The sequence below is a fragment of the Falco biarmicus genome, chromosome 14 (assembly GCF_023638135.1).
Source record: "Falco biarmicus isolate bFalBia1 chromosome 14, bFalBia1.pri, whole genome shotgun sequence".
NCBI lineage: Eukaryota > Metazoa > Chordata > Aves > Falconiformes > Falconidae > Falco > Falco biarmicus.
Genome location: NC_079301.1, coordinates 2,025,120 through 2,040,222, shown reverse-complemented (window position 1 = coordinate 2,040,222; position 15,103 = coordinate 2,025,120). Strand labels below are relative to the sequence as shown.

The following is a 15,103-nucleotide window of genomic DNA, read 5'->3' as shown; positions in this document are numbered from 1 at the left end:
TTTGCAGATTGCACTCCCCAAAACATGCGAAAACTTGCCCATTTCAGCAGCTAATACTCCTACTAGTTAAAGCTTCTAACCTTTTTTTTTTTTTTTAAGCCTGCTGATTGCTTAATGTGCCTTAATTAATGTTGTGTGGGAGCCAGAGCTTTCAGCACTGTGGGATCTTTGCTGCAGAGTTGTCCCCATGGGTGCAGGGATGGATTAATCTGCTGATGCTTTTGGACTAAAGCAGCAGAGGTTTGGGGTTTATTACTTAAACAGGGCTTGTCGCTGTTGTGGTCTCCTGGGAGGTGTGAACCCTCGGTGGAGGATGCTGGCCTGGTTCACGTTAGTCCTGGGGCATTTCCATAATTGCAGTGGGGTCTGGGATGCCAAACTTTCCCCATGCTTGCCAGCAGCTGCCTCCGCTGTGCACTGTCACACTTTGCAAAGTGTTTTCACCATAATGATTTAAATTAAACCCTTTTTTTTTCCACCCCCTCACCCCAAAATAGTGTGATGCAAAACCTGACAGTCCCCAGGCTCTGCCCCTGCCCTGTCAGCCTTTCCCTACATGATGCTGACACCCCCCTCCACGGGGACCATGGGTTGAGGGGGAGAGTTTAGATGCACTTCAGTAGACAATAAAACTGAGGCCAGTCCTAAAAATAATGGCAGCACTAAACCCCCATGGCTGAACGGCACCTGGCTCTGGAGATGACCTCCTTTTCTTTTCCTAATCAAACACGTGATGGATGCTCAATTTTGCACTTTCATTTCCACAGAAGCCAGCCTATTTATGAGAAAGCCTAGCCTGTGCTAGGGGCAGCGAGTGTATTTACTGTACAGACGGGCTTTGTTTTAAAAGCACCTTTCAGAGCATAACCATATCCTGTTTTGCTGGTGCCATGCTCTGTGCACAGCCGGTGCGCATCACCGCCAGCATCCGTCCTGTTTCCCATCCGTCCCAGAGCTGTCACGTGCGGCAGCGCTGGCTCAGCCCCTTCTTGGGGTGCGTGGATGGGAACCCGAGGGTGCCCTCCCCAGCTCACCTTTACCAGCAGCAGAGTGCCAGGCGCAGAGTTGTGCCATCCCCTGGCACGGGGTGCACGGTGGCAGCGCTGACCCTCCCCAAACCTGCCTCAGCTGAAGCCACCAAAAATCAGGAGGATTTGGAGCTGGGCACCAAATCACAAAGTAGTTATTTTACAGTGGAAGACAATTTTATTTAAAATTTAATTTTTCTCTTAATACTTCTATTTTGCACTATGTTTTTTATAAAGATCAGAATTTTTCAGTTCATCTAAGCTCGTGCTTCATAATGTTGTTGGAGATCCTCAGGCAAAACTAGCTAAAGGTCTTTCTGTCTACAATGACAATCTTTAAGAGAAGTAATTCCTGAGAATACATTGCATGTCTGTCTTCTCTCCCCGTGGCTGGTGTTATTTTGCTCGGTGATGACCCAGGAGGAGCCCAGGGAAGGGCACGCACCGGGCAGGAGTGTGTTTGGAGAGGGGGAGCCCGCAGCTGCCAGCATCAGTGGGGCTCACACGGAGCCAGGGATGCAGCCGTGCTGCTGTCACTGTGCCGGGGGCTAAGGTGTTCTGGATTTTCCTTTGCAGCCTCAGTGCCTGCCCTGTTCACCTATAGCAGGGAAATTTTCCTTAAAAAAAAAACCACAAAAACCCCACAAACAAACAAAAAACCCACAAAAAACCCCAAACAAACAAAAAAAACCCCAAAACCAAAAAAAAATCCCCTGTTAAGAGGAGCAGCACCAAATGAATGATCGGTGTGGCAATTCCTGCTGGAAAGGACTTGCTGACTGCCAAAAGGTTGAGGCTTTGGCTGTTTCTCAGACGAGAGCTAGCCCTTAGAGTGCTGAACACGGCCAGGGCATCGATGCAGAGTTCCCAAAACCCTTCCCTTTGTGCTGTGAGCAGGACCCTGCAGCACAGGAGGGGCTGAGGACAGCCCGGGCTTGCTGAAATGGTGCTGTCCCACTGAACACCCATGACTTGGGCTTTGCAGGGTGTTGCTGGCTGAGCCCATGAATCAAAATTCAGACTTGGGTCTGATGAAATCATGACTGTCTGGAAAGCTGCTCCCTGGCTCGGCTTGCTTTAAAGCAGTGAAATTTGCTTTCTGTGCATTTAGGTTGCACTGGAGTTGGAGATGCTGGCGTGTCTGTTCCTGTGGCAGGCACAGCGCTTTCCCTCTGCTGCGCGAGGTGGGTGGATGGGGAAGCAGCTCACTGCCAGCTGTGGTGGCTGTTAGCGCCATGCCAAAAATCATGAGAGTCTGAGTCTCGCTACTGGGTGGGTGGTGCGAGCTCCACTGAGGCGGAGTGCTTTTCCAGAGGCAAAGTCACTTTGGGGCTGAACTGGAAGCATGTGGTCATGGAGGGAGGAAAAAGGTATTTTTAGCAAAGAGAAAAGCAACCTTCCCTCCTTCCTTGCAGTGCCCTAGAAAGTGTTGTGCACAAGAGACCTCAGCTTGCATATTCCTAAGTACTGCATAATTTTAGGTATATGTAAGCGTAGTATGTGTGCAGAGGGGCGTGTATGTATGGGTGGATGCAAATGTATAAAAGCAACTAAGCAGTTGTAGCCAAAGCCAGCTGTAAAGGATTAAGCCACGTGGAGGAATTAATATCACGAGAAAAGCTCAGGATACACAGATGCTGTCGGTGCTGGCAGAGGTCCGGCTGAGCTGCCTGCTTTGCTCTCGCCGCTGCTGCAGCCTCTGGCTGTTCCCGAGGTGGGGGGGGTGGGGGCTTCAGAAGGCCTCCTGCCAGCGTGCTGTGCTGGGGGGGAAATCATCACAGCTAAAATAATCACCAGCAGCTTATTGCTCTGGGCTGCTGGACTGGCTGAGGCCAGCCAGCACAGCGACCCCAGCGCACTGTGCCATAGGCTTGTCCGCAGGAAGAGCTGGGGGTGGTACGTGGGACACGGAGCGCCCTGGGGCAGGGATGCGCTCTTGGTGCCATTGCTGCTGGCCATGCTCACAGGGGTACGGCCAGGGTCTGTAATTACCTGGAAATTTCCCTTACCTGAAAATTAATGAGGCTAAAGTACAGCACTGCTGCTATTACTGGCTGGTTTTTGCCATGTGAATAGAAGGTTTAATGCCCGCAGGTAATGGCTTTGAGAAAGGAGTTTTTCAGGATTTCTGATTTACCCTGCCTCCTCTTCCCCCGCACACCAGCTCCCAGTGCCTTGCTCTTCAGCCCTGAGCTTTGCCCTGTAAGAAGTTAGCTCACACCTGGGCTGCAGCAAAGCGAATCCTCAGCGCAGCAGCTTTTAGGCACACTGTAGAGCCAAGAGACAGGCATCCCCCAGCCCGCTCTGACCTGCTCTCCCCCAGCTGCCTCTCTGCAGTGGGGACCAGCAGCATCCCTGTCCATCTGCCCCCACCTCAATGCGACAGAGCTCCTGCTGACCCCAGATCCCTGTGGTTTGTGTCCCGGCACCCAGCCAGAGTGTTTGTGGTAGTGGAACTTGGCGGACTGTGATGATACGGGGGGGCTGGCAGGCATCTTGTGGCTTCTGAAGGGCAGAAAGCACCGGTCTGCACTAGAAAATTATATTTCCTCAGGGTCTGGGTTGCATAAAACCCAGCAAAATCCTTTCTTTCCAGAGCATCTAAACACAAAAAGGGGTTTTCCTGCCATTTTTTCCAATGCAACCTGAGGGGCAGGGAGGGCAGCCTGAGTAAGGGTTGCTGTTCTGTTTCCACGTGACAGATGAGTGAGAGTTTTGGGTTTGCTTTCTTTTTCCTGTTTTATTTTTGGAAGGGAGAAGGCTGTGTTGCAGAAATTTCAGAAAAGCTGTGCGATCTGAAAACAAGCTGGCAAAGTCCCAGCAGTAACTGGAGCTACTGGGAAACCTTGAGCTGGTGCTGCCAGTAAGGTTGGGGCTGCCATACGAGCTTTGCTGTCAGCCAGCAGGACTTATATCTAGCTGTGGTTATTGAGGGCTACCTAGGTGGCCACCCCAGCTATTTGGGGTTGCGCTGTTCCCGACAGAATTCCACAGGCTAAAACCACGCTCCCGGTTAAGGTGCTGTGGTGTGGCTTGTCCCGTCTTTGGTTGCTGCCTGAAACCAGGTCTTGCCAGCCACGGCATCAGCGAGCTTTGCTCGAGTTCCCTGTTCTGCCTGCGCACCCTGCTACCTTTGGGCCGTCTCTTCCCCCCCTAAGCAAACAAGGAAAATGTGTTTGGTTTTTTGGGGTTTCCTTGTATTTTGGTGGGGTTTGGGGTTTTTTTTTTGTGAGAGGAGGAGGAGATTTGGGACAGCACGAGCTGCAGGGCAGTGTGGTTCTCTGCCTGTCTGTTTTCTGCCTGTCTCTGGTGCGCTGTGAGTACCGCAGCAAATCCCCCGGGTTGTCTAGATCTCCCCTCGTCTTTCTGAGACTGACCTCGGCAGTGTGAGGGTAAACCACCGCCTGCTCCGTGCCTCTGAGAAACCCTGCACGGGCTGGAAATGTGCATCTAATCATCAGCAAAGCTGTTTTATATCAAACCCCCTCTGCCTATGTTTACTTATATAATTTAATTCCCTGAGGGTTTTTTGGCATTGCGGTCGCCAGTGCCTCAGCCCACAAGGAAGAAACCTCACAACCCCCGCGCTGGCCACCGTGCAAAGAGCCGCAGTGGCAGTGGAGCCTCTGAGCCCCAGACTGGGGTCCCCTTGCACGTTGTATTGTTGCTTGGAGAGCAGATATGGTCCATAATGAGACTATTTACAAGCACCTAAAATAATACCCATAATGCTAAAATGTGTGTTGAGATCATTTTATTTCCTCCCGAGTTTGAAACTTTAAGGATGTACTTGGCCCAGTTCTGTAAACTTTTCTCTGAACCCAGCAAGGGCTGGGGCTTTTTCTGTTTTCTTAAAGCAAAACTGAGAGGCTTGAATAACATCTTAATCCACAGCCACGGGCCTTAGCAAAATGCCAGATAACACAAGACTCCTAAAAATGACACACGAGATGGCGAGCCAGCTCCTAGTCCTCCCTCCTGCGGCTTGTGCAGGTCTCTGAGTACACGTGGCCTGGGAGACATCCTTCATCCTCCCGCTTTGCCCGTGGCATATCCACTCGCCATCTGTCTTCCAAATATTCATCTCCCGGTAATTGGCTGAGCATCCCGTAGCTCCTGGGAGCCAGGCAGACACCTTGCTCGGCTCTGGGTGCCTTTTTTCGGTAGGATGAGCTGAGCCCGGTTCATTTGAAAAGTCCCTTTAACACTGATGTAGATATAGATAATACTCTTTGCTTGATATATATTGTTAAAGTTATAGTCTTGCAGTCCAGATTAGGCTAGATTAGGTCCAGATGGCTGATTTTTGCAATGGAAAGAGGTTCATTTTACATAGAGATAATTGACTGTTCTGATCAACAGCCTCACATGAACATGATGGATGCTTGTAAATAATTATGGGCCACAGGTAGCTGCAGTCAGGGCTGAAAATCCTCAGGTGCTTTCTCGCTGAGCCACCCACTTACAACTTGGGATTCAGAAGGATTTTTCAAAAATTACAAATGCATAGAAGCAATGAAACAACAGAAATGAGAGGGACCCGAACCCAGGTGCAGTTCAGCACAGGAGGTGTACTGGCATCAGCCACAGCTGTTCCAGGTGTTTTAACAGTATGATGGTGGGGAGTGTAAGGCAAACAGCCCCCAGCAGCAGCAACGCAACCGGCAAGTCTTTCTGCATCAAAATGTCCTTGTAGGTCAGATCCTGGCATCTGTTGCACACAAGGGTAATTCAAGACATATTTGGAGACCTAATGCAATCTTCGCTCAAGCTAGAAGAAGCACCTACACAGACAGAAATGGCTTATGTTTCAAGAGATGGACTCCAGCAGAAGCTCATCAGGTGGCATGGGGGGGATCTCCATGCTGTTTATTTGGCCAAAGAACTTGGGAAGAGACAAAAATTTCAAGCGTGGAAGATTTTTTCTCTTCATACGAATGTCATGGCCCTTTTCGGTGTTGGACAGGCTGCTCCTGTGGCGCATGAACCGAACTCGCAGGGCAGCGCAGCTGTGGTGCAGCAGCTGGTCCTGGAACTCGGAGGTCATGAAGTAGTAGAGGACCGGATCCAGGCAGCAGTTGAGGCTCGCCAGGCAGAGGGAGATGGGGTGGAAGCGGAGTGTGCTCCTGTGAACGGCACAGTCCTGGATGATGTTCTCTATCACCATCATGAAGAAAGGGAAGTTGATGTGGTAGGGGGTGAAGCAGATGAAGAAGACTGCCGCGCACATCAAGACCATGCGCAGAGCCTTCTGCTTCTCGCTGGTGTTCTGCAGCTGTGTTGGACCCTCCCGCAGGGATTGCCACATCTTCCAGGTGCAGCAGGCGATGATGCTGAAGGGGAGGACAAACCCAAACAGCTCTGCCACTGTCACCATCGCAATGGAGGCTCCCGGGCTCAGCTGCTTCACCCCCAGGTCTGAGAAGCACGTGTTGATGCTGTTGGACAGGGCTGGGCTCCTCACTACGAGCAGGGGGAAGCACGCTGCCCCGACAAAGAGCCAGACGGCAGCGCTGATGGCTGTGTCGTACCGCCGCTTCCAGTCCTTGGCTCTGAAGGGGTGGAGGAGGAAGAGGTACCGCTGGATGCTGATGCAGGTGAGGAAGCAAATGCTGGCATACATGTTGAGGTACTTCAGGTAGAAGCACAGTTGGCAAAGAAAACTTCCAAATGGCCACGTGTGGTTTATGTAGTAATACATCCGTAAGGGCAGCGAGAGGACGTGAGCCAGGTCGGCCACGGCCAGGTTGATCATGAAAATGACGGCTTTGCTCTTTTTGCTGATGAAGCGGCACAAGACCCACAGGGCAGCGCTGTTTGCCAGGAGGCCAGGGATGAATATCAGGGTGTATGTGGTTGCGTACAGGGTGGACTGGAAGGACATCTGGGGATCGGTACAGTTCCCAGAGGACACGTTGCTCTCCATCTCGGCTGAGTTTCTTCACTCATGGGGTGATTAAGGCAGGTGGAGTGTTTCTGTAGGGAGTAAAGGCAGGTGCTGTAAGGCCAAAAACTCTCCAGTCTCTCCCCACATGGAGTAAATGCACTTCAGTGCAGAAGAACAAGTTGTGTGTGTGCAGATGTGTGTGCAAGATGGGTGGTGTATGTGTGTTGGGAAGGGTGCAGAGCCAGACCCTGCTTACAGGCAGTGATCCTGGGCATCGTCCATGCGGCCTCTCGGATGTGCTCTGCAGGATGCCACAGTTGCAGTGACATTGCAGTCGAGCTCCAGAGCGTTAATCTCATGATTGCTAATTCAGCTCCCTGGGTTTTTTCGGGACCACTTCTATTGCATACAGTTTTCTAACAAACTCCTGTCAAAATGGTGCTCTCTGATAGTGTCTACAAACAGTTTTGGTGGGACTGCAAATAAATAGGGATTTTAAGTGGATCCAGACACTGTTTTTTCAGATCCATGCAGAGATCTGATGTGAATTGGCAGTGAGGGCAATAATTAGCATCAGATAATTATCGATGGTGCTGTCAGGCAGCTGACCAGAGCAGAGGCCAGTGGGAGAGGTGCAGCCAGATATATCGGAGCTCTGGCTCCAGATTTAATGCTGGATTTATAAGCTAATAGCTGGCCAAACATATGCCAGTTGCTCTGCCGGTCCTGCTAACTCAATTCCGGCACTCATGGCACATTGTGCTGGCATCGTGTTGTAGCAACAGAAATTATCCTCCAGCAACAGTTCAGGACATGAAGGAAGATAAATACATCTGCCTTTTAGTTAGAGTAGAAATTCTTTTGATCTATTTACTTGTTTCACCTCGTCCAGCCAGCGCTGAGGGCATTAGCCAGTCACGGGGAGTTCACAGGCACTGGGGTGGCTCTCCGGAGAGGCGATGGATTTTGCCGTTTGTGAGCAGAGCCTGCAGGGAACCAGTCTGCTCTTTCAGAAGAAGGTGATTTGGCAGCAGCATGTTACAAACCAAGGGCCTGTAGCATCGTCTGCAACAAAACAGTGCAATTTTCCCCTGGGAGGCAGAGCCTGTAGCTGCCTGCAAGGTGTCGGGCAGCCTGCCCTTCCCTTCCAGGGAACCGGACCCTGCGCTGGCAGAGCCCTGAACCCCTCCTGCTGCTGCCACCGAGCCCCCAACAGTGACATTTCATTAAGAAGCAGCCAGTGGTGCTGTTTCCCAGAGCCCTGAGCCTGGCTTTTGCCAGGGATGGATTTCTAAAAAGCTAATCGCTCACAGCAGGGACCAGGCTTCTGTGCTGAGCCTGGCATCACTTAGAGGCGCAGGGCAAAGGCTCCTCTACCCTGCTCCTCCTCACCTAGGCGGTGCTTCAGAGGGCTTCCCACGTTTCCAGTTGCAGGAGGAAAGTGTTTTTATATATATATGCATATATATACAGGAATATTTATATAAAATACAGCCAGTGGCCCCTTGGCTGGCTGCCTGCCCACTGCCCTCTTCTCTGGTGCGAGAAGGGTCGGTGCATTTGCCCACGTTTCTGTGCGTGCGTGGTGCTTATGCCCTGCTTCCAGAACTGGCCCTTGCCAAACTGGCTTCTCCCATTTGCTTGTTTCTCCAGGGTCTGGCTGCAAAAAAGCAAGGCTGAAGCGAAACCTGGGCTGCTGGGCTAGTGCAGCTTTTGATTGCTGACTGTGCTTGAGCCGGCAGCCCTGGGTCAGAGGTTTCTGATTTCTTTGTTAAGCAAGGCAGGGGAACAGGGACATCTGTCACAAGGGGACACAAAACCCTTTGGTCCCTGCAGCATCCCCAGGTGCTCCTCACCTGCCTGAAGACCCACATGGGGCTGGCCCTTTGCACAGAGTCTGTTTAACCTTGGAAAAGTGGTGGCAGGACACCTTGTCTTCACATTGCTGCAGAAAATAGGGAGGGAGAACTGCCAGGGAGCGTGGGGAATGCTGCTATTCCCAGCTCATCACAGCCTTCCAGTGACAGAAGTGGCACTTGCTGGTCTGGGCTTGTGAAAAGAATTACAGAGTGCCTGGTGTCCCTGTCCCACGATCTCCTCCCTGCCATGTGTCTGAGCCCAAATCCTAAACCTTGCCTCCACACGTGTGACCATGGGGAGCCTCCTTGCTGTTTTTCTCCATTTTTTGGCTCTCCCTGGGAGTACAGAAGTACCTGTTTCCCAGCAGGAGGGCTGGGTGTCGCTGCTGGTACCTTGACACTTTCAGTTTTTAGCTGACAGCACTTGTCAGGGCACCTGGCAAGAAAGCAGCCGGGACCTCGCTGCTGAGCCACCGCTGCTCTGGGTTCAGGCCAGTGCCTCATTCACTTCAATGCTCCCTGAAGGTGCAGGTTTTTATTTATCATTGTTTTTCAGTTTCTGCCTGCCTCCTCGCCTGTGCCTTGCCATAAGCCCCTCCAGCTCCTGCCATGTTCTGCTGTTGGTGATGCCGGTGTCAGGGCAGAGATGCTCCCACGGGCTTTGGCAGGGGGTTTGTTCAGTAACGTTATAAAGCTTGTACAAAATCTTCCCTGCCATTTCTTGTGTTCCTGTTTCATCTACACATGGGTTACATGCAGGCAGGAGGGGGGGTGGGGGGGCGGGCTTTTTTTTTTTGAGTGGCAAAGCTGACTTTTATCCGGCGGCAAGCTGAAATTAAGGAGGGGAGACCATATTGCTGCTGGAGGAGTAAGACCACTGGTTGTGGATGTAGCACTGAAATTCTTTAAACAGCAAGTAACTTTGCAATTAATTAGGAGGTTAAGGCAGCTATTAAAATACTTAGGTTTCCTTTTCTGAGTACATTAGCAGTATCTGGAGGCGTATGTGGCTGTCATTATTGGAAATCGCCTGGCTACTCTGAATCACTCTGCGCCCCACCCAGCCCCACACTGCTGTGCTATTGCATTTACTAATCCCAGATTCGCTGGCAGACTCGCTCTCATCTTTTCCATGGGCTGGCTGGACAAACTAGGCTGAAGCTGGAGAGCCCCCGGCTTTGGGAGCCCTGGAGCTGGGGGACTGGGGCAGAGCTGCCTCCCTTCAACCCTGGGATGCTGGAGAGAAAAGAAGTCTAGAAAAAAAAAAAAATCCACCTTTGGCTTGAAATAAGCTCTGATCTGAAGTATTGGAGGCTTTTTGGCACTGGTGTTTTAAGCAATAATTTTGTTTGTTTAATCTAGGCACTAATAGGAAGCGTGTAAACAGAGCTGGTCAGTTATGGCAGCTTCTGTCAGTAACAACAAAAATGAAGTATTTTGGATAAAACGTGCTCTTCCCATGTACTGCTGCACACAGCAGCCTGCTTGGCTGCACCAAGCTCTGTTCACCCACCCCTCGGAGCCCAGCGAGGCAGAAATACATGGGCACAGCCAGAAGCTGCTGAGGATGTTACACCAGTTTCTGCCTGATAAGATATCTTGAATTACAAAAAAAAAAAAAAAAAAAAAAAAAAAAAGTCATGTTGCTCAAAACTGTGATAGCTTCAATCTACTGAAGAAAACATGCAGCGGAAAGCAAGCTTACCTTCCCGTGACTCCCATCCCTCAGGGGGGTGACATCCATGCTAGAGAGCAGGAGGAGCAAGCTTTCTGCTTTTATTTCCTACTGATTTTTGCAGTGATCCCAGCCCCAGCGACTCCTTGTTAAACTTCCACATGTTTTCGGAGCACTGGAATCCTGCCGGCATCTGCAGCCCAGTACAGCGGCTACAGAACAGGAAATCCTGTATTTTGTTTCTCTTCACTGTACAACGTATACAGCTAATGACGTTAAAACAACGGGGAAGGCAATGACGTCCCCTGATCCCACTGCCTTGTGATAAGGGACCTCAGGCGTAGATTTCTTCCCTTCTTTTTGCACAGAAGTTGTTAGGTGGCAGTGTCCTTTGGTCCAGCTGCTTCTGCTTTTCTCCAGTCACTTGCTATTTGCTTGCTAAAAAACGTAAAATACAGAAGCAAAAATCTTCCAATAAGTGCTTGCTAAAGGAAAACTGAAAACTGTCCCAGTGTGACTTACTGGAAGGTAGTAATTTTCCTTCGTTTTCTTGGAATTTTGGTTAGCCTCAGACTACCAAGGCTATAGGCTAAAGTTAAGGGTTTGGACTTTATTCCTGAAATAATATGATGGTTTAAGGTGGAGATTTTCCCAGATTACTATTGTTTTAAAAATACATCATTATGCGCATCATTCCAAACTTCTTTTCTTTTTCCTGTCTCCTTTAATTCCTTTTCTTTATATATATGCATATATATATATATATATATATAATTTTAACTTCTTTTACGGCCTGCTAAGCAGAAACTTCTTTCTGAATTGCTGAAAACTGGCAGGCATATATAGTAGTGTAACTTATTATGAGCTGCCTCATTTCCAGCTGAACAGTTTTACTTGATATACAGTGTCACATCTTATGGCCCAGGGCTCGAGGAGATAATATGGCTGTTGGCGTCTCTTCCCTACTTACTATAGGTAATGTATAAATAGAGCTATTCTTGCTGTATTCATCTTTTTTCTGTAATTGGTCCTATGACCTTGCTAAATCAACAGAAGTGTGACTGTGGAAGAGAAATGAAAGAAGGAAGCTATTATAACCTTTAATTGTACAACAAGTCGCCAGCTCGGGGTCTGGGAGCAAGCGTGCATCTCTGCCCATGGCGCCCGAGCCCACCAGCTCTGCCAGCTGTGCAGCTGCTGGGGTTTCTCTGTGCTGGCGGCGATGCTGACCACAGGGACCCGAGTGCACTCCTGTGCTGTGACATGGTGTTTCACAATAGTTGTGTAGAGAATGGAGAAGAGGATCCTTGACCTGAAGTGTCCTGTGGTCAGTGGAGATGCAGATACTTAAATCCCTTGGTCAACATACTCACGAAGGGAAAGGCAAGACCAGTTTATATACAGTTTATACAGACACATCTATGGGTTTCTTCATTGCCACTTGCTTAGCCATCATGTAAACGTAGCCCGCTAGCAAGTAAGTACCTGTGAAGCCCTGTGCTTCTTGTCTCAGTTGAGAGCAAAGTGATTTGTGAGACACAAGAGCTGTTTCTTGTTCCCAGTTTTCTTCCTGTGCATCTTTTTCAGCAGCTGATGCTGATCCTTGGAAGAAAGAACAGTGCTTGTGTATTTGCAAAACATTCGCAGGTTTGCAGGAGGGAGGCTGGCACTGCACCTCATCTCTCTCCAGAGGTTAAAGGTTTATCCCAAAGCGAAGTGGCTGCTTTATCAGGATATCCTGCCTAGGACATCCTACTTCTGTGTCCACAGCACATATCCAGTGCTGTATCAGTGTAGCTGAGCCCTACTTTTAGCAGGGCTGCCAGGGGAGGAGAGGTCAGGGGATGTCAGGCCATCGTGAGGGTCGAGCTCGCACCTCGGGGCTCATAACCAACTCGAATCCTTCCTCTGCTCATCAGTTTTTTGAAGTTCTCTTGCAGGAGATCTCAACCTTCCTGGTCGTAAAAGGCTGACTGGTTGACAAGCCTCAAGCCTCCTCATTCACCATATACTAATCAACATCTCCGCTTCTTTCAACTGCATGCATATTTTTGTTTAGTATTGCTATTCTTCTGGCTCATTACCAATACTAAACATGCATTTTATGCTATGCAATCTTATACTTTCAAAGGCAGAAGGCACAAAGGAATTTTTAAATAACTGTGAAACTTTATCTAAGGCCTCCAGATGAAGGTTCTCTTCGCCTTTGGCCTGGTATCCTGTGGGCAGAAGGCCAAGTGCATATGATCAGCATCTCTTTAAGCACTGAGCATTTAGAACTATCTGACAGGATGCACCTGAAGGATGTATGAAAAACAGCGGGACATGCGGGAGGAGGAGGTCTTGTTCACACAGAGCAACTCACACTTGTGCAGAGAGTTGTTACAACTTGATCGGAGCCATCGGCACAAGACCTGTGGGGCTGGGCGAGTCCTGGTGCCCTGCGGCACATGGTCCCTCTCACCGCTGCACAGTGGTTGCTATAGGGGCAGCGGTTTGTAGGAAGATTTGATTTATTTTTACAGCAAATAATTGTCTGCTGCTCCCTACCTTTTTGGTAGCCTTCGTGTAATGCACAGACCCAGCTTTTCTGGTCAAAATGCGCTAGTCATAGCCCTGAAATCTTTTAAATGCAATGAAGGGTGTTTGTATTTTTGAGCTGGCTCCTAGCTGTTGAGCTGTTATCCTGCATTGACAGTATATTTTGTTTTTTCTTTGCACAGAGAGCTAGTAATTTCATCTAAGGAAAGAAAATGAAGCTGAGGTACTGGCAAGATCCTGCAGCTCACAACCTGAGGCTGCAGAAAGGCATCAAAACACCTGGGGTTTCTTTCCAAATATGTTTGCTGTCAGGCAGGGGAGGGCCCTTTCTCAAGCAGGACAGGAGCCACCAGACCTCTGGTACCAGTTAAGATGGGGTGGCGATTTGCTGACACTACGAAGAAACACATTTGCTTTTGCTAGCAGGAGGGTGGCTCATGCGCTAGAGGAGAGTATGTCATGCCGTGGTTTTGCCCAGGGCTGTGCCGTCAGGGGACATGCACTGCCGTTGGTGCAGGTGGCTTGGAGACTTCACCATGTTCCCACCCTGAGCACATCCCTTCAGGATAAGGTTTGACACAGGGTTGCCCTGGCACCAGGTGCCTGTGGAGCCCTTCACATCCATCCATCACGAACCTGTGTAGCTGTACCCAGCCTCTTGATTTGGTTAACTTCTGCCTTTCTGTGGCATCTCTGTTGGAAGTCTTCAATTTTTGTGTGTCTGCCCAAGAAGGATGGAGATGTCTCCTATCTATAGCTGGTGAGTCTGGGCAATGGGACCAGCGTAAGAGATAATCTGGGAGCAACATCATGCAATTATATTTCCTCTTGTCACAGCAATAAACATGTTCTACGGTTGCAGGAAACGGGGTGAATTACAGGAACTGGCGCCAGGCACATTGTGCCTTTGGAAGTGTGAGAGCGCTGGCAGGCAAAGCCAGCACCTGCAGCCCCAGGTCTTGTGGTGGATCCAGTACCTCCCAGCCACGAAGGCAGCCAAAACGCTGTCCTCCTCGACAGGAGCACTGGATTTCTCCATTCTTCTCTTGAGGCACACTGCTGAGGTTTCGGAGGACTTGAACTAAAGGCTTTGAGTTTCCCATATAGGTTTTTTGTGGCCAAACTGCTGGTCTTTGACTTTCTACAGGCTTTCAGAAAATTACAAGTTTTCCTTCACCTCTTTGCTTTGAATCATTGCTCTCTAGGCTAGCTCACCATCATGACCATCTTGACTAACTTTCTGCTGGGGTTTAACCCCATCCAGCAACTGAGCACCACACAGCCAATTTAACTGTATCCCACCCAAACCCAGTATACTTTCCCACACCCCAGAAGAGACCGTTAGACCAAGTTGTCTACCCTCCTGCATGTCAAAGTGATTTGACTTGAAAGGCTGGAAGTGTTGATCTTGTGACTTTTCCTTGCAGGCTGAGGCTGCAGTATGCAAAAAGGACTGTTTTGTGGGGTCTGAGGGAGTGCAGAGGGTGAGTGAGGCAGGAGGACCGGGGGAGATCGCGAGCAGCCAAGGTGCTTGGGGATGCCATCATGGTGACAGGGAATGGTGTCTCCCATAAAGCCACCAAATTTGTGGTTAAGGTTAAGGGTGGGAGAGTCCCCATCACTCTTCAGGGGTTCAGATGCTGGAGCAGGTATTCCCGTGCTGGGTCTGCGCTGTTACGTTCAGCATTTATGGGACTGTAGTGACCCACTTCTGCCTTACCTTAGCACCAATCTTGTCATCAATGGCACGAGTGCGTTTTTTAAGCCGTATAGATTTGGGTCTGTGAAATGATTGTTGAATGAGATAGAGAGATAGTTTCTGTGGTCCTGCCTGCACGTGAGGATGATAGCAGTCGCTTCTGCCCACCGGGTCACGCACCACCTGCCGCGCAGCTGTCTGTATGGAGGACCTTTCTCTCCCTTAAAGTAAGCATTGTAGTTTAAAAATAATATGAAATAAATACCAGTTATATTAGTGGGGTGAAAACCTTTCTGCAGGCAAGCAAGCAATCTGTTTAAGAATAATAGAAGTTGATGCACTTCATCACTTGAACTCTTTGATTCAAAGAGGAGCCGATCCCATTCAGTTTTCTAGGTACAAGTGATGACTATG

The 15,103-nt window shown here is 49.6% G+C and overlaps 1 protein-coding gene across 1 annotated transcript; it reads right to left on the bottom strand.

Annotated features, from left to right (window-relative positions):
- Nucleotides 1–4,767: 4,767 nt before the first annotated feature.
- LOC130158784 (putative P2Y purinoceptor 10) lies at nucleotides 4,768–14,963 on the bottom strand. Its single transcript, XM_056359808.1, has 2 exons — nucleotides 10,480–14,963; nucleotides 4,768–7,004 (listed from the first exon to the last, which is right to left on the bottom strand). The coding sequence occupies exon 2, from the start codon at nucleotides 6,952–6,954 to the stop codon at nucleotides 5,839–5,841; it is 1,116 nt and encodes a 371-aa protein (XP_056215783.1). The 5' UTR covers nucleotides 6,955–7,004; nucleotides 10,480–14,963; the 3' UTR covers nucleotides 4,768–5,838.
- Between the last annotated feature and the right edge of the window lie 140 nt (nucleotides 14,964–15,103).

What these genes read in the sequence shown, in the direction of transcription:
- LOC130158784 (XM_056359808.1), bottom strand. Translation starts at nt 6,954, where the DNA reads ATGGAGAGCAACGTGTCCTCTGGGAACTGTACCGATCCCCAGATGTCC.